The sequence below is a fragment of the Dysidea avara genome, chromosome 13 (assembly GCF_963678975.1).
Source record: "Dysidea avara chromosome 13, odDysAvar1.4, whole genome shotgun sequence".
In the NCBI taxonomy this organism is placed as follows: Eukaryota; Metazoa; Porifera; class Demospongiae; order Dictyoceratida; family Dysideidae; genus Dysidea; species Dysidea avara.
This window is the reverse complement of record NC_089284.1, coordinates 14,786,245-14,802,020: the sequence shown is the minus strand read 5'-3', so window position 1 is coordinate 14,802,020 and position 15,776 is coordinate 14,786,245. Positions and strand designations below refer to the sequence as shown.

The 15,776-nt window shown below is 41.0% G+C and overlaps 3 protein-coding genes across 3 annotated transcripts in view; all 3 read left to right on the top strand.

Annotated features, from left to right (window-relative positions):
* The window catches only part of LOC136243539 (stromal membrane-associated protein 1-like), an 8,205-nt gene extending 6,614 nt beyond the window's left edge, over window positions 1-1,591 (top strand). The window contains exons 6-8 of the mRNA XM_066035051.1: window positions 286-657; window positions 903-980; window positions 1,313-1,591. Of these exons, the coding sequence (XP_065891123.1) occupies window positions 286-657; window positions 903-980; window positions 1,313-1,450 (588 nt within the window). The 3' untranslated portion in view covers window positions 1,451-1,591. The remainder of the gene's footprint in view (window positions 1-285; window positions 658-902; window positions 981-1,312) is intronic.
* A 1,305-nt stretch (window positions 1,592-2,896) lies between these two features.
* On the top strand, window positions 2,897-12,043 carry LOC136243541 (MRG/MORF4L-binding protein-like). Its single transcript, XM_066035053.1, has 4 exons — window positions 2,897-3,036; window positions 10,070-10,191; window positions 10,815-10,932; window positions 11,806-12,043. The coding sequence occupies exons 1-4, from the start codon at window positions 2,955-2,957 to the stop codon at window positions 11,916-11,918; spliced, it is 435 nt and encodes a 144-aa protein (XP_065891125.1). The 5' UTR covers window positions 2,897-2,954; the 3' UTR covers window positions 11,919-12,043.
* A 1,824-nt stretch (window positions 12,044-13,867) lies between these two features.
* On the top strand, window positions 13,868-15,542 carry LOC136243537 (uncharacterized). Its single transcript, XM_066035050.1, has one exon. It carries the CDS (start codon window positions 14,028-14,030, stop codon window positions 15,525-15,527), a length of 1,500 nt encoding a protein of 499 aa, XP_065891122.1. The 5' UTR covers window positions 13,868-14,027; the 3' UTR covers window positions 15,528-15,542.
* The last annotated feature ends 234 nt before the right edge of the window (window positions 15,543-15,776 follow it).

Genomic DNA, 15,776 nt, shown 5'->3' with positions numbered 1-15,776 from the left:
TAATGTCGAGGTGTTTGAATGTACATATGTGGATCAGTCTATGTACATACATTACACCCTCAGTTATCCAATATCCATACACTCATATATCTGAAATTGGAAATGAGCGTATTTGAGTACAGGTGTATGTTCTATTAGAGTATTTCATGATTGGGCCTTAGTTATTTGAACGATTCACTTATGTGAACACTTACCATTGCCTGAAGCCATTGGGGCTATGTATGTATGTAAGTAGACTTGTGCGGCATGCATGTTATAACATCCATATTTTGTTGTACACCATAGCTGAAGGCAATCCCCAGACCGTTGGGCAGTCCGAAGGCTAGCAAATCATTCTCCATGTCAGAGATAGACAAGAAGGCAACATCTCCGCTGGTAGATATGTCATCGGGTGCTTCATCAACAGGCTCCCACCTCTCCCCACATCAGTCAACACAGCAACAGCACAGTCGCAGCTCACAGCACATTGATCTTCTAACTGGATCCAGTCAACAGAGTCAACAACAGCAGCCGCAGGCTGAGGTCAAGCAAGACTTGTTCATGTTTGCTGAGGAGCAGCGACAACCAGGTCCCAAGCTCGGTGCCAATGACATCATGTCTTTGTACAACAGTGCACCAGTGCAGTCACAACAATATTCTGCATATACAGGAAATCCAGTGAGTCACTACTAGTGTATATTACACACATCACACATGAGTGTTTACCAGCGCTTAAAGTAAAAATGCGCAAAAGGATAAAGAATTTGGTCCCAACGGCTCTGTACACTTTTCATCAAACTTTTCTTGGTCAAAATTCTTTGATTCAGTGTGTATGATAAAAGTTCCACTATAGACTCCCAAATCCTACTTGAGTGTAACATGCTGTGATGCATAGTTACAATATGTGTCTTCATTGGTGATAGGTCAATGCAATGTATTACCAACAACAACAACAAGCTGCTCTAAGAATGGCTCAACAACAGCAGTATCAGCAGATGCAGGTATGAGTGTGTGTAAGCAAAAGGGGGAGAGGCCATGTCATGTCTTCTCCACTTTTATTGATCCCATAAGATAAAGGTACTCAGTGAATGAACAGTCAACATTTCACATTTTTGAAAACTGTAACTACCTCTGTAATTTACAGCAAAGTGAAACTACAAAATATCACCTCAAAGTTTAAATTTTTTTCTGGAAGTATGCCCCCATAATTGCAGTTGCATCCACAACTGTCGCATGCGGCCTCTCAACTCTTTGGCCTACTCCACTGCCCGTGAGAGTATGTGCTGAGCAGTTCTTTAGAAAATGGCATAATTAACTAACATTTCTTTTAAAGGTGTTTGCAGTTCAACAACAGATGGCTAACCTAAAGGTGCAACAAGGCCAACAGATGATGAATGGTGGGTATCCATTACAGCCGCAGCGTCAGTCCAACATGCCCCCAGGGCAGACACTTAATCCTGACTTGTGGTAGAGCAGGGGTGCAGGCAATGATGCTACACACACTACACATTTTATTAAATTATATTATAATGTAACAAACTTTATTGATCATATGATGTTTTTTGCATGTGTGTACATTGCCCAATTATTTAATATAAAATTTAAATTCAAAGTGGAATTTTTTATAAATTTGTAGATGGAAAGTTGATGAATCTGCACTTAGATCTTTGATAAATCAATGAAAATCAATTCTAATGATGTATTTTCAGGGTGAGCTTATGGGCACTAATGAGTTGAACTGATTTGTCTTAATATTTTCTTTTGAAATTTGTTGTATGGTATAATTGTCCGTGGTCAGTTTACAATTGTGACACTTCAATCAACATGGAATGAGACTTGATGAAGGCCAATATTTGATTTCTATGTATCTGCCATCACATGTTTACCTTGATCCTGTTATGACATCACATGTTTACCTTGATCCTGTTATGACATCACATGTTTACCTTGATCCTGTTATGACATTCAGTTATGTGATATCCCTTGATGATCCTGAAACAAAAGTGATGCTTGGTCTTGCACACCAAAATTTATGATACAAAACCATTACTGGGTAAGAACAGGAGCCTATCAGTGTGCCTTGAGGCACTTGAGCTCCTGGTAAGAACACTCACATGCTACCAGGAAATTCTGTGTTGCACAAGTTGAGCATGGCACAACATGTCATCATTGTTGGGTTCCCTGACCACACCTAACTTACATGTACCCACAATTTAGCCGCTGCTGGACATCTTTAGTATGTATGTAACACTGATTGTGTATCTAATCAAGTAACTGTAGCCAATCATATCACTGTGTGTATTAGCACTTGCGGTAGCTAGAAATTAAAGTTGGTTGTGCCAATATTACTAAAGTGCTGTTAGCAGCCGCATTTTGTTTTGTCTATTAGTTTGTCTGAATCAATCAATGAGCTTGGACAATCTGTATAACCTCTTAATACATGGCCTGGGTGCAGAATGACTCCATCTGATTTGACCTTGATGTAACTGCAGTATCATGATAAGCAAACTCTACTATTCATTACATGCACAGAGCTGTCACCATCACCAGTCACTCAGAGATGCCTCACACCATGCATCTTCTTACTCTCAGAATACTGTGACAGGCTCAAATAATTTTGCACAAAGATAACACAGACTGAACAGTATTTGTTTCTGACACCATATACTTCTTGGTGACCACATATATATCTAAGATCACATCAACACTGGACTTTGCATTAATATAACTGTTAATGTGACCCCCAGTTATGGAATGGTACTCCATAATATTATGACATAATAGCACTCTCTTCATTGCCAGCTACCTCATTGATCACATTCCCAAGGGAACACTTAAGACTGACAAAGACAGGATTTCTGGGCTGGATATCCATTTCCTCCTCAACATGACTCTCCTGCACAAATTTGATGGTGTGGGCGACTGTGCGTGTATTACTTAAATGATTGTGCACTTATCGATTGTGGGTTCGAGTAATGCCTGGGGACCAGGAGATAGTATGGACTCCAGAACTAGAGGTAGCGTTGTTCCATTCCATGCACGGACACAAACCAGTGGGTGAGTATGTACTATTAACGTGTTGGGATGGTGTAACGTGATTGTAACCTTGTAGAACTGCGGGCGGCGTCAACTAGCATAAAACCTTCTCAGTCCGCCCTTCTGGTTCTCGCCACCCACAAATAGTCTGTACCTAGTTGATATTCTTATCAATATTTGTTAACAAATACTCAAAACAGCAACTAAGCCTAGCCTACGTCGAGTTCTGTCAATAGTGGCAACGTGGCCTATCACGTGCGTCCTCCAGCTCTGCTCGGTCGCGTGATCCTGCCTTTACAACCTCCCCCACTTCAGAAGCTGACCCATCAGGGAAGCTGTTATCATCAAGAAAACGCTGAGGTCTCCTCACAGTTCTTCCAGCTCTGGTCTTAGTGTGACCATTATTCTGTTGTTCAGATCCACTAATAGTCCAGTCATTTTACTGTTTAACCTTTAACTAATTGCAACAAAAACAGTTTCAACTGTTTCTGGTACAGAAAAATGTGCTTTACAACATATCAAAAGTCTCGGTGAGTCTCGTGAGGGGAAAGTGCTTTTTTGTGACCTTTTATGGCCAGTTTTAGTTATTTTCAGTTTTATTTCATCTGTGCATTATCAAAACCACTCAAATTGGGTACAAAATGATTGGTCTTACCTTAAGGAACAATGTGATACTTGTTTGGTGTCCATAGCTTAATCTGTTTCAAAGTTATAACCATTTTACCTGTCACTTTAGTTTCGCCCACGCATATAATTGAATTTTGTTAAAGTAATTTCTTTCTGAATTAATGATACTATAACCATGGCAGGAGACAAGTTTTCACAACAGAGGGTCATGATGAAACCTTATATTTATTTGTTACCATGGAAACACATAAGTGTACTTTTGTACAGTTATTGTGATAATTATTGTAAGATATCAACAACACTTCAGATGATATACATTACGGAAGATGTACACAACTGAGTCTAAAGTAGAAATGAGTGCAATACAAATATAGTTACTCATATCTTCATCATTATCATCATCATCATCATTGCTTTTGATTACTTCTGAATTAGTACATCCCGACTCTCTGTATTTGCCACAAGCAACAGAAAACGTTTTGCTTACTTATTAATTTATTTTTACTGGGCAGATAGCAATTGCCGATGCACCCAGGGAGTGATGAACACTAAAGACATCACACATACACAAAACATACAGCAAACGATTAGATAGACAATAAGCAATTGGTAAATGTATCTATGTATGTTTTCTGATTCTATGAGACAGCTACTGGTAACCTGTTCCAATCTTTGATTGTTCTCGAAAATAAAGTGTTGGTAATAACTGGACCATACTGGGTTGGAAAAATTGGTGAGTGTGGTGGTGTCTGGTGGATTACTGATTTGACAAGAAATTTGGTGGAACAGATAATCCTGATAAGTTGTTGATCCCTTCATAAAATGTTTGTAGTTGATCAATTCTTTGTCTAGATTCGAGTGATGGCCATACTGCCAGCTAAAGTCAGCCTCACTTGGTGCTTGTGGCAAATCAGAAAGTAATGGAGTATATTATTATTCATGCCCATTGTAGGGGGTTCATTTTGCCACAGCTACCTCTTCACTCTAATATTTGAAAATAAACTTAGCATTTTGTATGGATGGGTAAAAGATGCGTTTGTGGCAAATTTTTGTTGATATGTTTGTGGCACGGAGTTCTAGTGACTAACCAGGTGTCAAATTGTACTGAAGTGTACAACTGCACATGCAAGAAACACAATGTGAAATGCTCTGTTGCTTATGGGAAGGCCAGGATGTATTAATTCAGAAGTACTTGAAAACAATTTCTACTTTAAACTTGCACCAACTCAGTTGTGTACATCTTCTGTAATGCATATCATCTGAAGTATTGTTCATATCTTACAATAATTATAATAACTGTACAAAAGTACGTACTTATGTGTTTCCATGGCAACAAATACATCTAAGGTTTCATCATGACCCTCTGTTGTGAAAACGTGTCTCCTGCCATGGTTAAAGTATCATTAATCCAGAAAGAAGTTGCTTTAAACAAAATTCAATTATATGCGTGGGCAGGACTAATGTGACAGGTAAAATGGTTATAACTTTTGAACAGATTAAGCTATGGACACCAAACAAGTATCACATTGTTCCTTATGGTAAGACCAATCATTTTATACCCAATTTGAGTGGTTTTGATAATGCACAGATGAAATAGAACTGAAAATAACTAAAACTGGCCATAAAAGGTCACAAAAAAGCACTTTCCCCTCACGAGACTCACCGAGACTTTTAATATGTTGTAGAGCACACTTTTCTGTGCCAGAAACAGTTGAAACTGTTTTTGTTGCAATTAGTTAAAGGTTGACCCATTTTTTTGGCTAAAATGACTGGACTATAACTTGATCAGAAATACTATCATTATTGTCATCATGTTCACTTGGTAATCTCGTTGTCTGCCTTACTTGACGCCTTCTTCTGGTCTTGCCATGACCCAACCACGGTTGAGCTGATTTCAACCCCTGTCCTGTGCAACGTGACAACCATTGCAATGACACACAAATCACGTCTGAATTAGGCATGTTAATTGGTTGTATGTAGACACAAGTTGCAGTCACATTATGTACAGGGTATGGACCCCGAAATTGTCTGTCAAGCTTGAACTTAGGGTCTACTTTCAACATTACCAATTTTCCAGTACTGATTTTTGACTCTTTTACTTCCTTGTCGTATTGCTGTTTCTGAACATTCTGTGCCTTGGCAATACTCTGCTTAGCCATAGATGCATTTGATGATGCATATGATAAAGCCCAAGATGGCAAGTAAACGCCGTCTTGTGCTTGGAATCCTCTGCCATTCTAACCTGGTGGTAGCCTCGCATCAAGTCCAGGGATGAGAACACCCTGGGTTTGGTGCGTCCAACCATGTCTACTAATTCGTCAATTCTCGGCATCGGAAAGCAATCAGGTACTGTGTCCTTGTTCACACTACGATAGTCAACACATACGCGGAGCCCTCCACCCTTCTTCCTTACTAACACTAATGCAGAAGCATATGGGCTATTGCTTGCTTCAATACACCCTAGATCAATTAACTTCCTCATCTCTTCTTCTAGTTCCTGGCGTAAGGCATAGGGTAGCCTCCGAGGCAGGGTCTTCACTGGTTTTGCATCTCCAGTATTGATACTGTGAGTCACCAAATCAGTTTCTCCCAGTTCCTCGTCGGTGAGAGCAAACACATCACTGTAAGCTAAAAGGAGCTCTTCCAGGCTTGTCTTCTCCTGGTCGGATAGTTGTTCTCCAATCTGCAACTGCATCTGCAGTTCTGTCTTCCTTGTCTCCAGATCTGTGCTACTGGTCTCACACAACCGAACTTGCATATCTGATGTGTCTTCCCAAACAGGGTCAACCTGCGGAACTATAACACCTGACTCAATAGTACCAACCTGTTGATCTCTTGTAACTGTCAGTGGCTCAGTCCCCCAATTGTTCATCACCCTGTCTCTCCTCTCCAAAGACACTCCTGAAAATCACAGTACCTACCAGCCAACACTTCCTCTGTTGGCACAACAATACCTACCTCCGACTTGCAAGGTTGTTCTTCAACTGAACTATCTGATGCCACTCTAACTCGCACTTGTCGTGCTGCACCTGGTGCCAGATGGATTGTCTGCCCCAAACACACCCTTCTCACACTGTGCTCTGTTGCGTCCTCCCTTCCTCTGGTTGGACTAAAGGGTTTCACTGGGGTCCCATCAGCCTGTACCGTCTCTATGCCGTATTCTATCATGGCATTAGTACCTAGCACCATTGCACAATCGTGGACTACTCCCTGCCAGATAGGTTTCGATGATTGTAATACAAAACAAGGAATCATCAACTCTTGTCCTGTTTGCTCCATGGTGGTACATAGATTCACAACTGAAGTAGCTCCAAGCTCCTTCCCAGAAGCACCAATTGGCTGCGTTGTCAAGTTGGAGTCTTGTTCTGATTGATGTTCAAGTTTCCATCCTTTAATCTTTGGAAGCAGTTCAGCTCTGACCAAGGTCACCTGGAGCCATTGTCTAGTAGAGCTCGGGTTTTAACCCCTTCCACCACTACATTAACCTTAAAGGTTGGCCCAGACAGCTTAGCTCCAGACTTCTGAGATATGTTCTCTTCTCCATGTACAGTCAGAATTCTCATCCAAGGCTCTGACTCAGCTAGCTCTACCACAGATTCACTACTAGACTCCAAACTTATCATATTGTTAGCAGGCTTCGTACCTTGTGTGTTAGGACATGACTTGGCTATATGACCATTCTTGTGGCACTTATAGCATCTCCCATGCTTTAATTCCATCTCTGCGGTGCCCTTAGCATCAGCAGATTCACTCTTGCCCTTACCACTCTCATCCGGTACTCTATGTTGAGGACCTGTAGTCCTACCACTATGAAGGACTGTGACATCACTTCCACCCTGATTCTTTCTCTTCCTAGTAGTAATGATCTGATTATTGGTACGCCGGTCTCGCTCAGCCACTCTAGCTTCTGCCCTCAACAACCGGTACAAAAGTTCCTGCAATGACCAATCCTTAATATCTCCCACTTCCTTCTGCAATTTGAAGGGAACTTTATTCCACAAGATAGAGATAAGGTTGTCATTGGACAAATGATCAGGTGCCATCCTCTGATAATCCTTCATTGCTTCCAGCAGTCCCTGCACAGATGAAAAGTCATTGTACCGTAATTCATGACAGCGGAGGTATGCTGTCCGAGGATCCATATGTACCCCATAATGGCCCTTGTAGCTTCTCACAATGCTGTCCCACTGTGCCTTGTCCTCTTTGCTCAGCGTTCGTTGCCACGTATGCTTAGCTGCACCTGAAAGAAACCATGAGAACCACCTTCCCCTCAACTCATCTGACCATCCACAGTCTCCTGTGGCTTAACAATAGTCAGCCAGCCACACCTCAAAGTCCTCCTTGGATTCTCCAGAGAATTTGTTAACTCTCTCACATAATTCTTTAAATGCTGGTGGCTGCTTAAATTCAGTGGTTCTACCAGTAGTGGGGGTTGTGGATAAGTTTCTTGAAGCTGGTACCAGGGTGCCTACTGACACTGGTAATGGCATGTGTACTCCAGGGTGAGCAGGAGGAGGGGCCGGCACAGTGGTAGTAATGCTACCCAACACTGGATAAGTGGCAGCAAATGAGGCACGCTCAGTTGACCCTGCAGTGTGAGCAACTGTTCTACTTAGCACAGGTGTGGTGAACATGGGTACTGAAGACACTGCTGTAGGAAGTGACTCTGTTGTCAGATGGTTGGCTACATCTACTAGCAAAGTGGTCACATCACTTCTCTGCACTGTCCCTGCAGTTGAACTGACACTAAGCACTGGCTGCAAACTAACATTCATTCCCTCAGAGACGGAAGGTGTCACTGCTGAGACACGGGTGCTCTCTTCCGACGATGGCACCACAGTACTCTGCTGCACAGCCGTTAACACTGGAGTCTGTGGGAGCTTACGTCTACCGACCGACGAGAGAGAGGGGCGTGACCATGACCCTGACGAATACAGCGTGGACACCAGTGGAGGTGTGTAAACCCGCTTCATCTCTACTTCACTGCTTGTAGCTGCAGTTCTCTCAGTAGTCGAGCCTATACGGAGTACGCACAGTTCATGACGTGCTTCCTCTAGCTGGCTCCGTACGTCCTCCAACCTGTCCTCCAAACACTTCCTCTCCAGTTGCAATGCCTCACGTTCATAACTCAGACGCTCTGCTTCTTTCGTCTTATCAGCCAGTAACTGCTCGTACAGCCCGTTCTGTACTTGTGCACTATCGAGCGTCAACTCCGCATGTATAAGGCGCCGCGCTAGGGTACCCTTGCGCTTAACCGAGAGCACGTGAACAAAAGTAAATTGCACGGTGTCTGTGTTAATGCATCATAACATGCTTGTGATGGTCGATCACACATTCTAATACAATTTATATGCTCCCATCCCTCACATAGGTCGCACTGTAGAGCTTGGTCTTCATCCTTCACATCAACTCCACACGTGATACACTGGTCGGTGAGCTTGAAATCAGATTCTTTATCCATCACTCAAGATCCTCTTCACTGGGACTCTTCTCAGCAGTAGTAACCTCTTAGACTATCTCGGTAGGACCTCCAAGTTGTAGAACTGCGGGCAGCGTCAACTAGCATAAAACCTTCTCAGTCCGCCCTTCTGGTTCTCGCCACCCACAAATAGTCTGTACCTAGTTGATATTCTTATCAATATTTGTTAACAAATACTCAAAACAACTAAGCCTAGCCTACGTCAAGTTCTGTCAATAGTGGCAACGTGGCCTATCACGTGCATCCTCCAGCTCTGCTCGGTCGTGTGATCCTGCCTTTACACCTTATGATGTGTCTAAGCGCCTGCGCTACCAATTGAAACAGTAAAAGCGTGCTTGTGTGCTACATTCAACTCTACTGGTCCAATTGTTGTGACCAAATTACTATTCCTATTAATGCTCTTGCCGCCACCCCCAGCACAACAGCATAAGTGCTGGATAAAAACTGTAAACGCATGTACATGTGCAATAAAAAGCCCATCTCCAGAGAAACATCGACAGGGCAATAGGAAATGGAGTGGCCTCCACATTGTTGCAGATCTTTGTGAGAATATACGTACACAGCAGATAATGTTTTGAACATAAATGTTGTGGATGTTAGTAGAGACCCAATAAAGCCTTTCCATAATGACCTTGCATGTACAGTTAAAATGGTGATCTCTATTAATGACCTAGTAACCATACCTGATCGCTGCACCTCGGTATAGGCTTTATTAATCTCGTAATAACTTATCGAAAGTATTTTGTCATAGGAAACAGGACTTGAAAATATAAGAGCACCCCAAATAGAAATTACCATGATGTCATTATGGAAAAGGCTCTTCCTTCCTTTGGTATTACTTTAGTCACATGAGCTTGTGATGTCATGTAATGACTTATGAAATTTACATGTTCCCTGCCATACTCTACTATGCATGTAATACATTTGAATGGCTTCTTGTATCTTCAGGGCTCAATAAACACTTCAACATGATATGTATCCAGTTTCGACTGTCACGGGCTACCGGTCGACAGATTACTACTCAACAGATTTGGGACCACCTGAAGACTATGTATGACATAGAAACATTAGTGAGGAGTTTAGCTGACTAGAAATAAGAGTTTATGATGTTATGGACTCCCACTAGAAATATATACAACGTGTGCAATGTATTATATGTTTGTATAGTGTGCCGCTTATCGTGATATCATGTGACTTATCATGGTCCATACACTACTGTATGTCCACAACAGTCAGATGGTAGACTTCTGAAAAACAGTCTCGTAGCTACCATTTGTGGCAGTGCTGAGAAGGACTGTTCAGGGGTGGATCCAGACTTTTAAAAAGGGGGGTTCCACTTTGGAATTGCAACTTTAGGTTAAAGACAAAAAAAAAAAAAGAAGGTCATCACCTACTGACAATAGCTGCCCCTCACCATAGATGCCCTCACCAACTATATTTCCTTATTTATAACTAGATACATAGCTTGCTACTACACTGCTCCTCAAAAGACTACTGTGACTGCTCTATTAGAGTATCTCGAGTAAGAGAGGCTCTCTCAAAAGGGGGTTCCATGGAGCCCTTTGAACCCCCCTGGATCCGCCCCTGCCGTTTTCTGCATGAAACTGTTCTTGCATTCCATGACATTATTTCATATTGTAGCGGCAGCTCTTGATGCACTGTAAGTATCAACTGTTTGTCACTTTTTTTATAGGATGAAAATGAGTGCCTTCCATTTCCAAATGACGAAAAAGAGTTTACATTACCTGATGATTTTATGAAGAGCAAGTTGGATGTGATATCACCTAAGCAACCACTATCACCCAAAGAAGGTGTGTAACAATCGTGTGGATATATGTCTGTGTCTGTGTGGGTGTGTGCGTGTGTGATTCTTATCCAATCTGTTCCATCCATCTGTCATCAAGCTGCTGTGCTGGCTGACCCCCTGTCCCACCATTCATCATCATACATGTCATATACTACGTATGTCCAGTATGCAAAGTAGGTTGAATTATTAGAATGAGTGATGTTTCTTAGAAGAGGTTGAATACAGAGAGAAGTACTTGTGAGTTATTTTGGGATCAAGTCACCACTGGCAGTGGCAGCAGTCACCACCTTGTCTGTGATTTTCGTAACTTTTGGGTCTCCAGTGGGACAGTGATTAATGATTTATAGTTTACATGCTCATGTGACTCTCTTCATTTCTACCATATAGCTAGGCCTCAGGGAATTATGCTTAAATTTTCCTTATTATCCAAAAACTTCACGTAGTGGTACTCTTGTTGTTCCCAAAATGTATTTATAATGTTTAGCAATACTTCAAGCAGTTTGTTATGTTAGACAGGAAGGCTAGTTTTAGTTGGCAAGATGCTTACTGACTACTTAAAATTATTCCCTGACCCTTACATGTACATATAGCTGGAGAATTTTAAAATTTGCAGAATGGTTTAATGCATCCCAAGCTGGTTATCATTCACATCATCACAGAAATATTTTTTCACAATCCTGATGTTGTGTTTATCGTTCACAAAGATTGTGTACTTTGTGAAATATGCGAAGATTATTATCAGTTTTTGTGATCCCAGCAGTTCACGAAAACCCCAAGTTGTGGGTAGGTCCTTAGAGTAATTGTCCACAAAATATAACTGACCATGTGGTATACAACTTGTACTTGCCTGTTTGAATATCTCTTAATTCCATTGTAGGTTCCAGTGGAACACCTAAAGAGAATGTCAGGAAAAGACTTCGTGTCTCATCCAATGGTTCCTCCCCTTCATCTCCAACAGTACATACCAGCAAGCGACGAAGACAACAGTGACAGCATGTGTGTAACCACTAACTATGTATGTAATATATAGGGGAGGGGGTATATGTTTTATCAATTTTCACATTTTGTGTTCCAAGTTACAGCAGTCATTACTTTTATGAATATTGTAAAATGTTCATGTTGTAAGGTGGAGCCAAAATAAAGCACTGTGAGTTGAAGATATTTTGCAGCAATAAAGGTTTTCTTTTGAGCCAGACCTGCGGACATTAGGACCAATGTTAGTCCATATGCCTTACTTCATAGAGTTTGTTAAACAGGCTTCACTGTAACATGGCTGAATTTGTGAACAGGGGTCTTCCACACACGTACAATTGTACGAACTTCAATACCATATCTTTGCTTTAAAGTGACATACAAATTAGACATTTTCTGAGTGATGTTGCTTACTGCTGACCAAATTTCAAGCCAGTAGCTTGTTTCAGTATAAAGTTATGAATGTCAATGTTGGCAAAACTACTTTTTACAAATCTGGTCACGTGTATGTTTACTATTAAATTATAACAATTACTACTATTCATTAGTACACAGCATAGAAAGTGTACACACACATGCACACATCTTGTACAAACATAAATACATAAAAGATAATTTATTTTCTATACTCTAAGGATTGATTAAGTTTTCTAGTAAAATTCCGATCATTAGCATGTAGTGGTATTAGTATACACAGCTCATCTGGTAGATCATTTTTTGTGCTCCCATCATTACAAATAATGGGGATAATATCAGCAGTAGCTATATTACCATTGTCCAGTATTGTGGCCATCTCATAATTCGACCAGTGTGAGTCTGTGTAATTCTTGGAGATGACTATGATCAATTTCTTGCATGTCTTGACTAGATTCATAATATTCTGGGCCACATTCAGTCCAGGGATAGAGTCACTCTCTAAAGTACAAATGTCCCTTTGTCGGTACCCAAGGTTAGTTTGCAAAATGTGTTGCAACCGTGATACATACTCTTGACTCTCCTCAGCATAACTGATATACACTCTTGGTTTGCTGCTCTCCTGCACACAAGTTGGAACGATGTGTGTGGGACCATCACTGGCTGCTACTAGTTGTCGTCGTTGGCCCAGTTCATCCTCAGTACAATCAACTGGATAATTACCACTTGCCATATTAGGAAGACTGTAAAACAACAATGACTAGATGACAAACAAGGCAATATACCGTTAACTACTAAAGTTTGGTGAATTTGCCTCAAATTGAATATGCCAAATTTTTTTGCAAAGTAGCTACATTTTATATTGTTCAATATTGGCTGGTAAATTCAACAATTGCAAAATAATTTGCAATTGAATGTACAATGTCACAAGTTTGAATACATTACTTAACTTGTAATGCACTAAGGGTGTACATACGTAATTTAATTTCCAAATAAAATATGGTCAAATTTTCATATCAACTAAAAAATGTTCAATGCGCAATCATATTAACCGGAGAGAGTAAAACCATCATTTAATGATGAAAAGGCACAACTAAATGTGTACACACGTGCATGTTATGAATGCATGTGAACACACACACTTACCCTCCCCCAACCCAACCCAAACACATTACGGCAAGAGTAATAACACAGCTCTGTTATTCCAATAGCCATTCATGATTGTACACTACTACAGGGTGTACTACCTGCAACCACAATCAAAGTGATGGACAACAGACCAGCAATTTTAAGCAGAAGATATTTTATGATAGACAAGTTCTCAGTGCAGAATTGGTGGAGTACACAAGTAACAATACGTAGTGCATAAGTGGGAAACCTCGGGGGGAAAAACGATCTGGGTGCGAGACGGCTAACAGCCTAGAATACAAAACAATAAACGTACTTGTTTCAATTAGCACGACAAAGCATTTAGAGCGGGCGCCGACGTCATCACAACTAAAATTCCAAATAATGCACAGTACGATTCGTGGTTTGAGTTTTGCTAAGTATGCAAAACTTCTGTGGTTTTGTCCATGCCTTTGTTTGGATAAGTTACTGCCTTTTCCTGTCCAAATAAACAACGACCTTCGATGGAGAAATCCGCGGTAATGTAGCGATAGGTAATAGCTAGTTATACCGTTTTATTTAAGATGTTGTTTTCGGTTCTTGTATATGGCTGACTATGATAGACTTAACTATGTGAATCGTCATTGGCAGTCTTATCGTCTCCGGAGGGCTGTGTTCGATCACTCCAGGCACATCAGCACGCAGCTGAACTTTACGCAGCTCTGGCCATATCTTTTGACTCCCAAGTATAACTTCTTGACTGATGAAGAACTAAAACAACTTGATGAATCGAGTACTGATCGACAGAAGGCTAACAAGCTACTCTTGCTCCTTCGAGCGAAGCCCAATAGAGCGATCAGGAAATTCATAGCATGTATCGTTGAGGAAAACGAGCACCTGGGCCATGAAGATTTGTCAAAAAGACTGCTGTGTGCAGCGTCCTCTCTAGCGCCAACAGAGATCAAGGAAATCAAGCAGTTGGTAAAGAAGAAAGATCGAATGGAAAACCTAATCAAGAGCAGGGACTTTATACCACTAATGCGGCGATCAATATCCGCAACTGTAGCTGAACCAGTAGCTTGTAATAAGCCAGGGCCTGAACCGCCAATGAGCTTGATAGATTACAGAGGATGCTTAAGCAGGAACAAGTATGATAATTTGGATAGAAGATTGTGGGATTATTTTAGTACTGGAAGGTACGATGACTTGACTGAATTGGCACAGAGACTGACAGCAAATGATAAGGCTCCTATTGATTTAAAGATTATTGGAAAGTGGTTTGAGGCATTAATTGTGATGCACCGTGATGGTTCATATGAAACATGTCTTAAAAGTGTGTTACAACCAGCCCTTGAAATGTGCTCTCATCCAGAAGTGCAAAACCAGAATATTTTGGAAGGAAGAATTTATCAACGTATGGCTCAGGTGTGTCTTATGATGGGAAGAAAAAAACAAGCAGAATTGTATCTTGAGAAAGCAGAGGAATTATTACAGTGTGTAGGTCGCGGCTATGATAGAGCTAATATGTTTTGCAGGCGAGCAAAGATTTTATGCGCAACATCTGAAAACGGGGAAGAAATTGAAAGAGCATTTAATATTGCCTTAGATAATGTTACCCAAGATAATTCCTTTGCGCTAGCTAGCTATCCATCTATATGCCTTTCCAAGGCAGCTTTCCATCTTAAAATATCTTTTGGCTCCAAGCCGACTACCAGCAACACTCAAAAATTGCTATGTCCTGAGGTTACACAAAATGATATCATGAAGGCTAGAAAAACTCTGCAAGATCTTCCATCCCACATGATTTTATTACATATGAGAAAATGTGAGCATAAGCTGTTAGATGGCGAGTTGATGCGACTTGATGGTAAGCCTGACTTAGCAATTCAGATATTTACTGAAGTGGTACAAGAAAGTACCAAGTTGGGCAATATCACTGCTATTGCTCAGCACCGCCTGGACATAATACAGAGTGAGAAAAATGTAGACAGCTGTATTGATGAAGTATTGGATGGAATGCCTGAGGTACCAAGACTACAGAACAAACACTTTATCAGTACTACATGCACATTATCAAAGAATTCTTGTAATGTGATAGAAAATTAACAAATTTGTTTCGTATGCAAGTAAGTGCATGTAAACTTAATTGTGTGCAAGTTAACTGAACAAAGCATTTGCTTGGTAATCCCAAGGTTCACTGGAGTGTATGCAGCCTACCCTGCTGTAATAATGGAGAAAATCAGCACCTTTACATTGGGTTACTGCAGTGTTCTGCTCTGCAAACTAGATTGACAATAATACAACTGTGGCAAATAGCAGCACCTGTGTGGTAGAGACCAGGCAGGTTTTTTTTTT

Excerpts from the sequence above, each read along its gene's own strand:
- LOC136243541 (XM_066035053.1), top strand. The coding sequence starts at position 2,955 with ATGCCTGGGGACCAGGAGATAGTATGGACTCCAGAACTAGAGGTAGCG. Across the intron at positions 10,192-10,814 it reads TGTATGACATAGAAACATTA|GATGAAAATGAGTGCCTTCC; the intron begins GTGAGGAGTTTA and ends CTTTTTTTATAG. Across the intron at positions 10,933-11,805 it reads ACCACTATCACCCAAAGAAG|GTTCCAGTGGAACACCTAAA; the intron begins GTGTGTAACAAT and ends ATTCCATTGTAG.
- LOC136243537 (XM_066035050.1), top strand. The coding sequence starts at position 14,028 with ATGGCTGACTATGATAGACTTAACTATGTGAATCGTCATTGGCAGTCT.